Source organism: Harmonia axyridis, chromosome 2 (assembly GCF_914767665.1).
Source record: "Harmonia axyridis chromosome 2, icHarAxyr1.1, whole genome shotgun sequence".
In the NCBI taxonomy this organism is placed as follows: domain Eukaryota; kingdom Metazoa; phylum Arthropoda; class Insecta; order Coleoptera; family Coccinellidae; genus Harmonia; species Harmonia axyridis.
The window spans coordinates 36214214-36229022 of NC_059502.1; the positions used below are offsets into that span (position 1 = coordinate 36214214).

The 14809-nt window shown below is 34.8% G+C and overlaps 1 protein-coding gene and 1 long non-coding RNA gene across 6 annotated transcripts in view; one reads left to right on the forward strand and one right to left on the reverse strand.

Moving 5' to 3' along the window:
* LOC123673245 (tyramine beta-hydroxylase) overlaps positions 1-14809 on the reverse strand; it is a 63473-nt gene that overhangs the window by 22701 nt on the left and 25963 nt on the right. The window contains exon 1 of one of the 5 annotated variants that reach the window (XM_045607719.1): positions 5677-5769. The exons of 2 other annotated variants lie outside the window; for them this stretch is intronic. In XM_045607719.1, coding sequence (XP_045463675.1) covers positions 5677-5734 — 58 coding nt within the window. In that variant the 5' untranslated portion in view covers positions 5735-5769. Of the gene's footprint in view, positions 1-400; positions 747-2023; positions 2378-5676; positions 5770-14809 lie in introns of those variants that run through there. 2 more of the 5 variants (XM_045607718.1, XM_045607720.1) reach the window with 2 other exon arrangements.
* LOC123673252 lies at positions 5705-10332 on the forward strand. The gene is made up of 3 exons (XR_006746456.1): positions 5705-5831; positions 5972-6335; positions 8981-10332. It is a non-coding gene; the product is annotated as an uncharacterized LOC123673252 (long non-coding RNA).

Genomic DNA, 14809 nt, shown 5'->3' on the forward strand with positions numbered 1-14809 from the left:
TTGGCAGTCAATGAGGAGAAGATTGCTTGTATGCTGGCTAGAGGTGGTCATTTTCAACAGTTTTTGTAGGTTGAGTTGAATTTTCATGTAATTTTTCATAATAAAATGTTATTATCTGAAATTTTGTTTCCCCTATATCTTCGAAACAAATAGGTTTTTCAAAAATCATCAAAGGACAAAATATTCTTAGAATAGTCCAAGGAACAACCCCCTGAATTTTTGCCGCATGTTTAGGAAACACCCTGTATATTGACATCACAGACAATCTTTTCGAAGTGGAGATTGAAAGAAATCTTGTTATAAAAAAACACCTAAATCTTTACAAAGTTCACCATTTCCAAGTTATGGTTGTTAATATTATAATTGAATTCATAGAATTGAATTGAATTTTGGAACTTACCTTGAATTTATCGGTATTAAAAGGCAGAATACTTTAACGTGAACTGACAATTTCAGCGTGATATGGGTGACTTCGCTGGACTATAGCAAAGAGTCGCAACAAATGTGTATAATATAGTAAACAACGGCGTAAGTAAATGTGTAAATAATTGGACATCACAGAAATTAATTAGTAATCAATATCACAGTATTTTTCATGAGCTATCCAAATATGTTATCAAAATTTCTGACTATTTTCTTTCATTTATACTTGTCGTGAATGTAAAATTGGTTGAAAGCTTCAGGCACAACGGGAAAATAACGTTGCTTGATTATGAATAAATAACTAAGGATAATAGCGCATATATTTACGTTGTAAATGATCGTAGTAGTCGATGCCATCAACAACAAAAAAAAAAGTGTATGTTACCGAACATGTCGACATACAGTATTGATGATATGAAATGTTTATATCCACTTTGAATGGAAACGTAATGATATAGTTATTAGAAAACGTAAAATCAATGTGATCTATAGATAGGTGGTTATTGAATGGTTTCAATGTAATGTTGAAATAACGTCCAATATCAGTATATTAATAATAAATACAAAATAATGTAGGTATTATAGTTATTAGAAAACTAGTCTAAAAACTAACCGCTGAATATAATTTTATCTACACGCATCTGAAACACGATAGATTATGAAACCAAAATGACAACGTTGAAACGTTAAAAATTCAAACAATATCGTGAATTCCAACGATATAAAGTTGAATCAACGTACATGTGCACATTGGGATAATCATAAAAAAAAAAATTTTACTACAAGAAACACACTGTATATCTGAAACGAACTGTTTGCAGAGGGGTTTATTTATATGACTTTTTCTCTTGAAATTTTCCAAAGATTCTGTCATATTTGTTTGTACCTCCAATTAAGGGACACTGTATCAAATGATCAAAATTTCATCTCATGATTAAAAATTAATTTTTTAAAAAATATATATGTACAAGGAAAAAAAAATATAATTCAAATCGATGTTATTTTTGCAAAAAAATCTAATATTTTTATCGTCCTACCCTCAGTAGTAACCCTGTAGTTAATCGCACAGAGGCTCACAAGAGAATAAATAAAGTTTTTGTTGACCTTTTTTTTTGATGCTTTGAGATATGTTATAAGGTAGGAGTAAATAATAAACTGTGAAAATAAAATGTGAAATTCGCATGGTTTCTCAATATAATTCGTTGGGTTGTAGCCTCAAAAAATCCAATTCACAAGAATTAAAAAATCACAAATGAAAGTTCTGAATAAACAACGGTGGACCGACAGATTTTTTCATTTTTTTGAAGTTGAATTCCACATATGTATTCCAAAAGGTGAAGTGTGAATATATTTTCTCGAACGAATTCAAATATTCTTTATGGAAATTACTGAATCAAAAAAATTATCTAAATTTTTTTTTGTCTAGAATCTGTTGACTTAATAATTTCTGAATATGAGAACACTAATAATCACAATTCTATGTCAACAACAATAAAAAAGAAAAAGAAAGCGGCAGTGAAATATTATCAGGCAAAATTAGTCATTTGAGCGTATGTGGAAATTCTATTAATGTTAATGAAAAATTCACTGATTATTTTACCTGCGTTAAGGGCTCCATGCAAAACTAAAAAGTAAATAATGACACTCGAGTTCAAAAGTTCGAACATTTCTGGTTACCGAAGTTGTGGAAGAAGATGTGAAGGCTCAGGAAGGATGATGAGATTTGGATAGTCGGAGATTGCGCCGAAGCCTCTTAGACGTCAAGAATATTTGAAATACACGTGCTTCTGAGTCAAAAATATAAAGAAAGTTTCGAGCACTTCGGAAGTAAAAAAAAATGTTGTCCTCCGAGATCTGAATCTCCGTTCTTCAAAATGTATATCAAAGTGACTTCGTTCGTGTATGGCTGTAATTCTATCATTCCTAGTAATTCTTGGGCACAGAACATCAAAATACGAACGATCTCCCAACTATCAGGGGATTGTTCTGTTCAATCATTAAAATTTACCAGTCTCTATAAGAAGTAGAAATATGTACTACTTCAAAAAATTAGTTAAGAATCTGTTACTGAATAAATGTTACTACTCTGTAAGAGAATATTAAGAGGACAATGACTTAAAACTATACGAGTAACAGTCAATTGCAAATGTTGTTTAGTTTAATCTTTTTGAATTTTCTTTCTTTTGCTGTAATTCATTACGAATTGACTTTCAAAATTGAATATAATGAAGAAAAGACAAAAATGTCACAAATTTTCCGTCAGTTTGCTCAAAAGCCAAGGATTTTCTGATGCTCACAACTGCATCAATTGAACTAACCCCAAACAAAATCAAACCAAACGAAATGAAGCTACAAATTTCAAGTAGGTATTATTCGGTCCTACTTTTTCATTTAGGAGAAAGTTTTGGTTAATCCTAAAATAGCCAAAACATTCTTTTCACATTTTACTCGCCCTTGTACAGCGATGCTAGCTCTAAGTAGCCTTTCAGCACCTTGTTCAAAACACCTTTTTTAACTTCCCCACGTCTCGGGTAATTTGTTGTTGTTCTGCTCTAAGTCTGGTTCTCGCATCCGACTTAGAAATTCTTACCGTCTCAATATGAGTCCCTAAGCGATACTGATTGTCTTTTCTGTTCTCTTCAAAAATATCACACCAGAAGAGCCTTTGGTCCGCCCAAAAATTGACAAAAATCCTCCCCTCAGTTCAATAATTCATTAAATTTTTGTCAATCATTCATTTTCAGTCTCCGCCTTCGAATTGGTTGAAGTCAGATTTTTCTGCGATCTCAGCTGGGAGCCGAATTGTTCCATTTGCTTACTGACACTGATAAGTCAATGTTCAAGATTTTAATTAATTTTTCATCGCGACCGCGACGCATATCCATAAAAAAAAACCTTTCAAATTCTACTGCCAATGTGGCTAGCCGTCTGCAGATGGTATAATTATTATTATTTGAACTGGCTCGGTAAGCCTTCCGGGAACTACGACCATGTAGATCTTTTGTTCTCTACCTTACTAATTCATGGAAACCCAAGGAGGTCGTCAATGACGTTGATAAAACCTCCTTAGGGGCCTTCGCCGTTACCTTTCGGGTATCTAGGACCAGCTTCCCCATATGAATGGTTCTTAGGCTAACCGGGCTAGCCAGCTCTGGACACTTGCATACAATGTCTTCGGCTGTTTATGCTTCTGATCCACAGAGCCTGCAAATCTCATCTACTGACTTTCCCATACGGTACAAATGATGTTTGTACCGACAGTGCCCCGTCAGCAGTCCCACCATCACCCGAAGCTCGGCTCGTGACAGCTTCAAGAGCTTTCTGACGTAGGTAGATGAAATCTTCACGAATTTCTTGACCTGAATAAGTCCAGAAGTGTTGGTCCAGTGGATTATCCTGTCATTCAACTCCCAATTTTGGCAGTACGATTCCATGGGTCTCAGCGTGGTCTGGTTGTCCGTGATGATGTAGTGTAGACATGCGTCCCCTTGAGGTTCATTTCAAGACACTCCTGAGCGCACACGTGAAGATTCAGTATCTCGGTCTGTAAAATAGAGGGATCACTTCCCAGGGCTTTAGAGATCCTCAGTTTAGGTCCATATACCCCAATGCCAGTACCCCTCTCTGATTTTGATCCATCGGTGAACCATATGGATGACTTTTTTTCCAAACGATTTACGAAACTTTTTGCACTAGGACGGTCAGTTATGACTGTTTCAAAGGGTGTTGCAAAATCGAAGATGGTTGGCATAACATCCGTTATAATTACATCTGCAGGTGGTAACTGATAAAACATATCCGGGGGCAGTGTCGGGACAATTTTCTGAGTACCAAGGTATTCAAGGGCACCGACTTCAATATCGTGTATTTTGGATATTTTCATGAATTTCCCTTTCACTACACATTCACAAATCTGAAATTCCTGGGACTTCATTATTTCGCCTTCTACTGGTTTCATTTTGATGAAATTTGGTAGGGTTATTTCGATATTTGAATTGGTTCCATAGTAATTCAAATATTTCCTGATATACCTACGGTGTGCATTCGTGAGAGAAAAATTAACCGAACTTCAATATTTAGCGTTCTAATGATCCCATTTCGATGATTTTTGGTAAGGATGTATTGGTTGTAAGTGGTTCCAAAAGAGTGAAAGCATTTCACGATATCGTAAAATTGAGATTCCTGAAAACTCGATATAATCTGTTCTACAATTCTATTCCGAAGACATTCCGTACGAGTATTTGGTTGGGTCATAAGTGATTTCAATGGAGTTTGGTATGGGTATAATTCGGACTGGATCCATAAGGATTTCAGTTCTACTGAATAACTGCAGGAAGCCTATGGCACAGTGAATCTGTTCAAAAGCTTCTACATTCGTCGTGAACTCTTATCAGTCGAATATAATATATTCTCAATAAATGGCTTATCTTAAAATTTGCAGAAGAAAACACCCCTTTGAATCATTTCGATTTAATAATATGATAATTTTAAATGCATCACCTGAATGCTCAATTTCTTAGTTTGCCTTCGGGCCAGGTTAAATGGAGTTTCAAATCGAATTAAACGCATCCAAATTGGTTCAGTTGGCAATTTCATATAGATACAACATGAGAATCTGATACCTTCAGTGATACTTCCATCAAAAGTGTTTTTTATTGATTGAATAGTCAATAAAAAATTTACATCAAGTAAATACTTGATGTAACTCGATAAACTAGTTAAAAAGGTATTTTTGTTTCGTATAAATATATGCCTCAAAATTTACTTATATCTTTGTACTCATGAGTATTCCAAATTGTTTTTTTCTGTATATTATCATTTTATAGACAAAAGAGGTTAATGAAATTCCATAAAACCTAATCAAAAACAAACAAATAAAAATCAACAGCGAAAAATTAAATGTCTAAATAATGCTAAACGAATCATAACCTGTTTTGAAATGTTCACATTATGTGAAGAGACAACATACTGAGGTACAGAATTTCAATCGTTAAAAATTCGATTAGTCAGTAAGCAGATCACCTGAAAATCTGTGGCGTATTATTATGTTTTCGACCATTTCTTTTTCATTTTATTATTGAAATGGTTAGTTTTTATATTCTCAGATGAAGATTTGACCTACAGAATGACCTATTATATTTATATGATTTTTATTCTACTAATTACAAAATTTAAACATAAAACATTCCAAATGGAGTTGCTGGTATGTTGGTTATGTCTAAGATGACTATAAAAACTGTTTTGCCTATACACCTTCGTGAAAGTTTGAGATCTGTATGTTTCCTTTGACGATCACATCATATACATTCATTTTACTGTCTTTTCCATATCATGATCACGTAGTGCCTCCTATAAAAGAAAGGGAAGTTTGGCCAATTTTGAGTTTGGGTCACCTGAAATGTCTTTCAGTAAGTATGTAAGTGAGTAAGTAAATCTAATCAGTGGACTTTATAGTATTTCATGTCATCTTCTGTCTCAATAAATAGATAAAAGTTGTGTTGGTGAACCTGATATTTCAACAGAAATCCTCAAAATGGCTTGTTTTCAGGCAGTAAAATAGAAATAACGTTTAGAAGAAAATGTTTGGACCTATATTCGAATATCAACTTCAACTATTGAGAAAGAATAAAAATTTTAAGAAAGGATCAAGATTTGAATATTATCAATAAAACCGAATAAAGGGAACGCCTGTATATGTGTTGGAATGGATGATTGGAAGCGAGAAGGAATGTATATTCCGCGAAGCGACCTACTCCGCAGTAGAAATGAAGTTTGTGGCCTATATTGAGAGACATCCCTTGAATTCCTCGCATTCTCTGAGCCAGGGATCGGTTTAATGAAAGATGCCGTCAAAATGATCTGAGATCGAATGGGTAGCGAACTAGCGACAATGAATGAAAATCCATACTAAGGTAACTATCTTCATACTTCACAAAATATACTCAGATATTACGGAAGAAGTCACATTCTTCTACTCAAAATAGCGATATAGAATACTGAGCAGATTTTCTAAGATTTCAAAATGAGATCATTTTTATGAGGAACGTTAGTTATCAATAATAATTAGAGAAATCGTTCAAATAAAACGAACTAACGCACCTCGTTAGTTCTTAATTCGGACAAAATTAATTATTATTTTTATCATTTTTCCATAATTTACTATTCATTGACATTCTTCGATAATGGGTGGAACGTTTCAATCACTCTTCTTTGCATCTGAGTCTCCTGAAGGTAAAGAGAGCATTGTGATCATATATAAGATGAAAAAATTTCTTGATATCCTATCATATTGTCAAGTTTTTTTCTTCTCTTTTGATCTGAAGAATTTTGGTAAAAAATAATTTTACACAGTAAATGTCAAGCCCCGAATAATAAAGGGTTTTACAATAAGAGGTTTTATGTTGATATATAAAAAAAGAGTATGTCTTTAGATGAATCAATAGATCAATAGAAAATAATATCAACCAACCACGTCTACAGCTGCAAAACCATATCCTTTCCATAACCAATTTTCACAATTTGTTGTATGTTCTCGATAACTTCACGAATTCCATCTTAAAGGTCTTGAATCGTTTGTGGAGCATTGACATGGAGCTGAAGGTGTTAAATCAGGGGGTCATGACCCCCCCAAAATGGAACCACCTAACACTTAATATGCGTTTCAAGCAGACAATGTTCAAAATGGTCCCATCAAAAAACTTGAAGCCCATAACGGTGACCCCCGCAAAATTTAAGGCTAGGACCGCCCTTGTGGCCAATTGTGAACTTTTTGAGATATAACATGACCAGGAAACTTTTCTTGCAAAATTGCGATTAATTGTTGTCTTGATATTGATGATAGACTCTATACATATATTAGATAGTTGTTTAGGCTGCTTCCATCATCTGCGAGGTTGGTTGTTTCCGACGTTTCGGCAAGCATTCGCCTGCCGTCTTCAGGGTGGTGGTCCTGAGAAGGACCGATTGTTTGGTTCTGAGAAGAACCGTTTGCCAAACTTGGTCTATCTGGATCTTATTATTGGTGCCCAGACTTCCTTGATCTCCAGAGATGGCATGCTTCTTTGATTCGGAGTGATAGCTATGAAGGCTGCTTCTTTAAGTCTTCTCCGTTTTGATATTTCTTTCTTTGATATTATAGAAGCTGCATTCCATTTGATCCTATGTTCTTCATCCCGAGCATGTTGGATTAGCCTGGATTTATCAGTTTCCCCCAGTCGAGCTAGTTTTTGGTGCTCTTTGACTCTTGTGTTCAGGGGGCGTTTGATCTCCCAATGTAAGTTCTGCCGCACTCGCATGGTATTTCGTTCTTAGATCTTCGTTGTCAGGATTCACCTTGGTTTAGTTAGCCCTGACGGTGTTTTTTTGATTGGAATGCTGTTCTCAACCGTATCTCTTACCAATTCTTCTCAGTTTTTCTGATAACCTTTTTACATATGGGATGACCGTGGATATCGTTTTTATTGATTCGGTTTTTTGTTTCTGGACGAGGCTCCGTGTATTCCCTTGGTGTCCTGGTGATTTCTAGTATCTTCTTGGTGTAGCTGTTCTTCTCGAGAATTTCTGTGATTTTGTCGAATTCTTCGTTCTTATCGTTCAGACTAGAGCAAACTTGAGTTGCTCTGCCATAGAGGCATATGGCTACTCTTAATTGGTGTTAAGGTTATGGTTACGACTCGAAGTAAAGATACTCGTTGGCTTTCTGTTAATTGTGGTCGGAGGGATTCCCTCCAGTTTGTGTACGAGCACATCCAGGAATGGAAGTTGCTTATTTTCCTTAACTTCCATCGTGAATTTTATGGATTCCCCTATGTAATTGAGGTGTTCTAGAAATCCAGTAATGTTCTCTATTCCATGAGGCCAGATCACGAATTTGTCATCCAGGTATCCTCGTTTCGTTCCTTCTCAGGACCAACTTCCTGAATACGGCAGGCGAATGCTTGCCGAAACAACGGAAAAAACCAACCGTTGATGGAAAGAGCCCAAATAACTATCTAACAAAATCGCGATTGTTTCGTTACTTGATTGTGTGGTCTTGTTGAAAAAAAATATCGACCTCATCAATATCTTCCAATTCCGCCCATAAATTGTCTTTTGTAGAATGTCTAATTTTCAAAATCGACAAACCTAGATTTTCGTCAACAATAAAATTCCAATCGAATTTGCATTAGATCAGATTCATATTGAAAATTTTAATATACATGCAACTATGAAATACTTAATCCGAAAGTTCAAGGAAAAACATTGTTTTTACCTAGAGGTTTAGGAGTTGTAACTTTTTCTCAGAAAATGCAGGTTATTATTCATCTTCGGAAATTTTGTGAGGTGGGTATCAGAAAATAATTGATATAATGCATTTTTTTCATTAACAAGTATTTGAATATGAAATCAATTTCGACAAGAGTATAAATTTTGATATTTTCGATTCAATGAAATTATAATGGAAAGCAATTAACGTTTATCTATTTCCTTTTATTATTTTGAAGCGAAATGATGGAGTTCTGTTGATTTGTTGAAAGCAATCATGTTAAATCTAGACACATGTCTTTTTATATTTCAGATATATCACCTGATTGACAACAATTATTGAATTCTGAATGAGCAATTATTAAAATTAAAATTTGGAAAATACTTCCGATAATTGCTTGATGATTTTTTGAAGTCAAACAACGAAAAAATTATGGTTTCAAAACACATCATAAATATAATCCGTTTTTTGTAAATGGCCTGAAGTTGATATCTAAAAAGTGAGTACCTACGTAAATAAGAACTCAAACGAGGTGAGCATAATTACAGCCCTCGATTTAATAACTTTGACCTCATAAAATTCAAAGCCTTTTATTGATTGGAAGATGATTTCAAATTTCAATGAGATTTTATGGATTGAGAATTAGTTGGATATAAGAACCTATATAGAATGGTCCATTTTCCTTTACTAGATAAAAGTATGGCCCACTTTCAATGTTCAAAAATGTTATTATGAAATAATTTCATTTTAAGGATAATATTATACATATTATTTATTGTTATATATTCAACCACGCAAAGACAATTCTTCAAATAAAGAAATCCATTTCTACGAATTAATGCCTCATATAAAGAATAAGTACCCAAAATAACCTCATTTCTCATATTACGTAATAAGAGATATTATAAACAGAGTGTGTTTGTATTAAGATACCGGGTGATTTTTTTAAGTTTAATCAGTCAAAGATGACGAAGAAAAACATCTTACGGAAAAATATTTCGAATAAAAGGTTGATGGTTTTGAGGGAGAACTTCACTTATTCCAGAACCTCTTCCTTTTAATTTCCTCTTGTGGGGGGCAGTGGCGGATCCAGGATTTCTTCGTGGAGGGGTACTGAATTCACATAAAAGTTATACATAAAGAAATTTTTTCATTTATCAATCGCTCAAGGGAGGGCGCGCCCTACGCATAGCCACCCCCTCCATTGTGACCGCCCACAGGGGGGTTCAACTTTGGAATTTCAAATGGGAACTCCTGTATTTTATTATATTCTACGAAAAAAATACAAGAGTACTGCATCGACTTCTACATGGTAATTTTGTCCTTAAATTGCTTCACTTCTTTTATCAGATGTTTCCAGTATCTGACATGATATGTGAACACCTTCTTCTAATATCATTTTGTCGTCTTTATAAATGAAGATTTATACTCAGTCCTCCCTTGTAGAAGAGGTGTTCAGTATAACACAGATAAGGACTTTCCTGAAGGCTTCCCAACTTACACTTCATTGAAGGTTCTTTCAAATTAGTAACAAAATTTTCCAGTGATTGGCCATTTAGTTGACGACCATGAAAATACATATGAATAGGAAACATAAATACATAAATGAAATTTTTCTGTCAATTTCGAAAGTTGGTTATTCTCCTCTTCCGTTGATGTGGACGTCGGTCGTTTATATTCTCGCAAGCTCTGTGACGACTCTCGATATATAGAGAGGCGGTGGGGTTAAACCACAGATTACAGATAATCTGTAATCTATGGGTTAAACTGAAAGCTGAATTAATGTCAGAAAAAGTCATATAGCTTTTTAACTCAAAAAAATACGTAAAAAACGACGACTTTACATTTTGGTCTTTCGAGCTATTCACGAGTCATGTGGAACATGGATAGATAGTTCGAGACAGTTAGAAGCCTTAGACGAGCAGCTGGAAAGAGGTTTTTGGACAATAACTTTGTATGGCCCTCAGGTTTTGGTATGACGACAAATAATGAAGACATAGATACCCAAAAAGATGATGAAGTTAAAATCACATCAAAAAATCCTGAAACAGAAGACGTCATATGATGACGAGAACGCGATAGAATTGAAATCCGTATCATCTTCTAAGGCAAGTAATGAAGTACATAAAATTAGGTTAGAACATAAGAAAGCAAAACATGCCATTGAGAATGAAATGATGAAGCAATAGCTAAGAATATTAGAGATAGAACATCAGTTTAACGAAGTTGAATTATTGGGAAATGCAGTTAGAAGAACGAGAAGTAACAGATCGAATCAGGCAGAAAATGTTGAACCAAATTATGCAGCTAACATTCCACCATCTTTGTCCGTGAAGTCAAATATCTAGAAATGGATAAATTTCATTGATGATAAAAATCAAATTGAAGAAAATGAAATTAACGAAATGCCATGAACAGAAAAATTTATCACTCCTAATACCGTCGAAAAAGATTTTCATTTTTTCTTAGTATACCGAAAGAATGACCAATATTCATCTAATAATTGAGAAGAATTTCAAGTCTCTGTGAGTATTTGAATGAACAATCCATGATGAAACTAAATCAGTATGTTGATGTGGCCAGAGGATTCGAACCAAGAAATTAGATCTCTGCAAATAAGATTTGAAAGCTCAGACCAAATCATAGATAGTCTTTTGGAAAAAACTAAAATACGCTAGTGGTTCGAGAATACGACATGGAAGGACTTATAAATATCTCTAATCACGTTAATGGTATCGTCTCTATACAATAAAATCCTTGAAATACATTGCACATTTGGAGAATCCACAACTCTTGAGAGACCTTGCACACAAACTGTTGAATAACTTGGAACTTCGATGGGGAGAAGAAATGAAGGATTCAGAAGCTTGGAGGGTTTTTCAAAATAGTTATCTATCATAGCGAACGCAGATTCCTTTGTCACGGTGCCTCCAAGAAGTTCTACCAGTACATCTATTCCATCAAGACGAATGACAAATCGAAAATTTGAAAAATCTTTCGTACTTAACTCTTACAAAGTAGAAAAATTCTGTCAATACTGCAAGAAAACAGGTCATAAAACATTAGATTGTGGGAACTTCAAGTCGGTTGACATCGAAAAGAGATAGGAACAGGTAACCAAGAATGAGTTATATTTTTCGTGTTTGAGAACCAATCATCAAACCTCAAAATGCCGACTGGGGAAACTGTGGAGTAAATAACTGCAAAAGATTACATCATAAATTACTGCACAAACCACCAGACAACTCCATCAAATAGAGACAAGAGCCCGAAATTCCATTAACTAGTAAAAATGAGAATGTTCTTACGACTTGACATACAGGGTGTTCTGATTTGTTTCCGACAAACTGAAATGGGTTATAGATCATATCATTTTAAGCAAAAAAGTTCCTATGAACATGGGTCCGGAAATGCTTCGTTTCCGAGATACAGGGTGTTAAAGTTGAAAAAATAATTCGCGTTTTCTTTAATATGTTTTGACTGCTTCGAAATCCTTTCATGAAATTATTCCTATTCAAATATTAAATTTAAATTCATGTTGAAAATTTCTAAGGCGAAATGCATGCGGATTTTCTATTGCCCACTAATAAGTAGAAGTGGTATGCTATGTAATTGTTGTTTTTAAGTGTTCTGAATATTCTGTTTCCTGAAATATTGCGTTGTTGGGATGCTTTACGAATACTGAGTTTTTATTTTCTTCGAAGGTCTGTAAAATCCTATTTCTCTGTAGATGATTTCTTCTTTGTATGCTTCGTTCGGGCCTTTGGTAACCAATACCATTTTCCTGTATTTGTTGATAAGCTATTAACTTAGTTAACTATAATTATAATTAATGACATCTGAACCTAACACACTTTAAATCTGTCATTGTGTATAGCCATTTTAAATCTATTGCCGCAACAATTGTTGAATGTAAAACAATCAATCATTCGAAGATGTCATTTGTGCATTCAACAGAACGGTGGACATTTCGAACACCTTCTTTAAAAATTATTATGTTATTTTGTGTTGTTCTGAATTGTTACTTCTAAAAAATATTCAATTTAAAATTATTACAAATTTGTTTCTACATGTTTTAGAGATTACAAAAATATGGATTTGGCTTTAAATGCGTTTTTCTCTGAAACGGTTGCCCCTAGCAACTTAATTGATTTATACCTTTTTAACTAGAAAAGTCAAGGAAATCGATTTTTTTAGTCCAGAATGACGTACAGGGTAGCACAGAAAAGTTGGTACGGTTTAAAGGGGACGAAATGATTGCCAGTGGCGCCCTCTAGAAAATACAACCAAATCGACCACAAGTTTGAATTTCTCACCTCAAAAAACCCTATGTACCAACTTTCATGCAATTATTTGGAATCAGTCGAAAGATATTTAAGAAAACGCGAATTATTTTTTCAACTTTAACACCCTGTATCTCGGAAACGAAGCATTTCCGGACCCATTTTCATAGGAACTTTTTTGCTTAAAATGATGTGATCTATCACCCATTTCAGTTTGTCGGAAACAAATCAGAACACCCTGTATATCGAATAATATACTGGTGAGAATGGCGAATGTTATTTTGTACGGTTCTAATGGTTGTATGATCCAAACAGTAGCTATTTGCGGTGAGGCTTCAACAGTGACACTTGTTGCTGACTCTTGAACTCGACTGCTTCAAAACAGAGGAACCAGACCTAGGCTTAGTGTTAAGTGGACGAACGACATTGTCTCAAGCTATGAATATTCCAAATGTTTTGACAAAGATATTTCTGGAAATTATGATGCAGCTAAAATTTACACGATGAAGAATGTACATTCAGTTCAAAACTTATCGTTGCCCTCACAAGAAATTTCTGATATCAAGGATCAGCCAATTGTTCTTATTGGACAAGACAATGTTGATCTCACTGTTGCCAGAAATATAGCCCATGGCCCTGAAAATTATCCAATTGCGACAAAAACATCACTAGAGTGGCTACTTCATGGAAGAACCGCAGCAGATACGCATAAAAATAACAGCTTACTTCATATTTGTGTGAATGACGAGTCAGACAATTTTCTTCATCCACTAGTTAAATACTCTTTCATCGTTGACGCCTTTGGAGTATCGAAATATACGAAATCTAGTTCTGAGGTAGCCTTGATCATGAAAGAAAAAACCGCCAAATGTATCAGTGACCATAGATATGAAATCGGATGATATTCTTTTACCGAACAACAAAGGATCAGCATTGAGACGACTGCTGAATGTTGAATATCAAATGGCACAAAACGCAAATTTTAGGCAGAAATACCATGAAAATTTTCAGAAAAATCTCAAAAAAAGATATATCCGTAAATTAACTTGTGAAAAAGCAAAGCAGCAACACTCAAAAACATGGTTCTTACCTCATTTCGTAATCATCAACCAGAATAAATCGGAAAAGCTACGCTCATGTTTCTATGCAGCCTCCAAATAATGTGGTACAAGCCTTAATGACAACCAATTTTCTGGACCTGACTGATTAGAATCTATTGTATCAGTCCTGTTGAGATTTAGGCGAAGAAAAGTTGCATCCGCCAGTGACGTGCAAGAAATGTTTCAGACAGAAAGACCAACATGTACAAAGTTTTCTATGGTGGCCAAATCCGAATGAATCACCAGTTGTCTATCAAATGCTGCTCCCCTGCATGTGCTCAGTTCATTAAAAATTTGAACGCAGAAGAAACTGAAAAAAAGACACCAGTCTTTCCCAATCTCCCCCCATATGCGGAGGAAGGAACTTTGGAAAATCCATTCAATTCCCTTTGTTGTCATTTATTTCTTTTGATGCACTCCTAATGTTAGTGCAATTGTCAAAATGGATACGTTGTGGATATCCTCTCTTTCCAATCATTCTTCTTATAGCTCAAATTGCGGAGTCAGTCGTTAGAGAATTGGCCAACTTCAAGTGTACTGCTCTGGTAGTAAGATAGATAAAAAGCACTCCATAGCGCTTTTCATGACTCCTACGGACTGTTACTGACATTGTGTAATAAACCCCTTCTTTGGGGGTATATATGTCAATGGAAGAGCGGCTTTCCACTGACTAAAAATAAAAAAGATATGATGTTATTGTGGGTTCGGCCCGTCGCACTAGGGACAGGTCTTTTTGTTGATTTTTTTTTCTTGGGGAC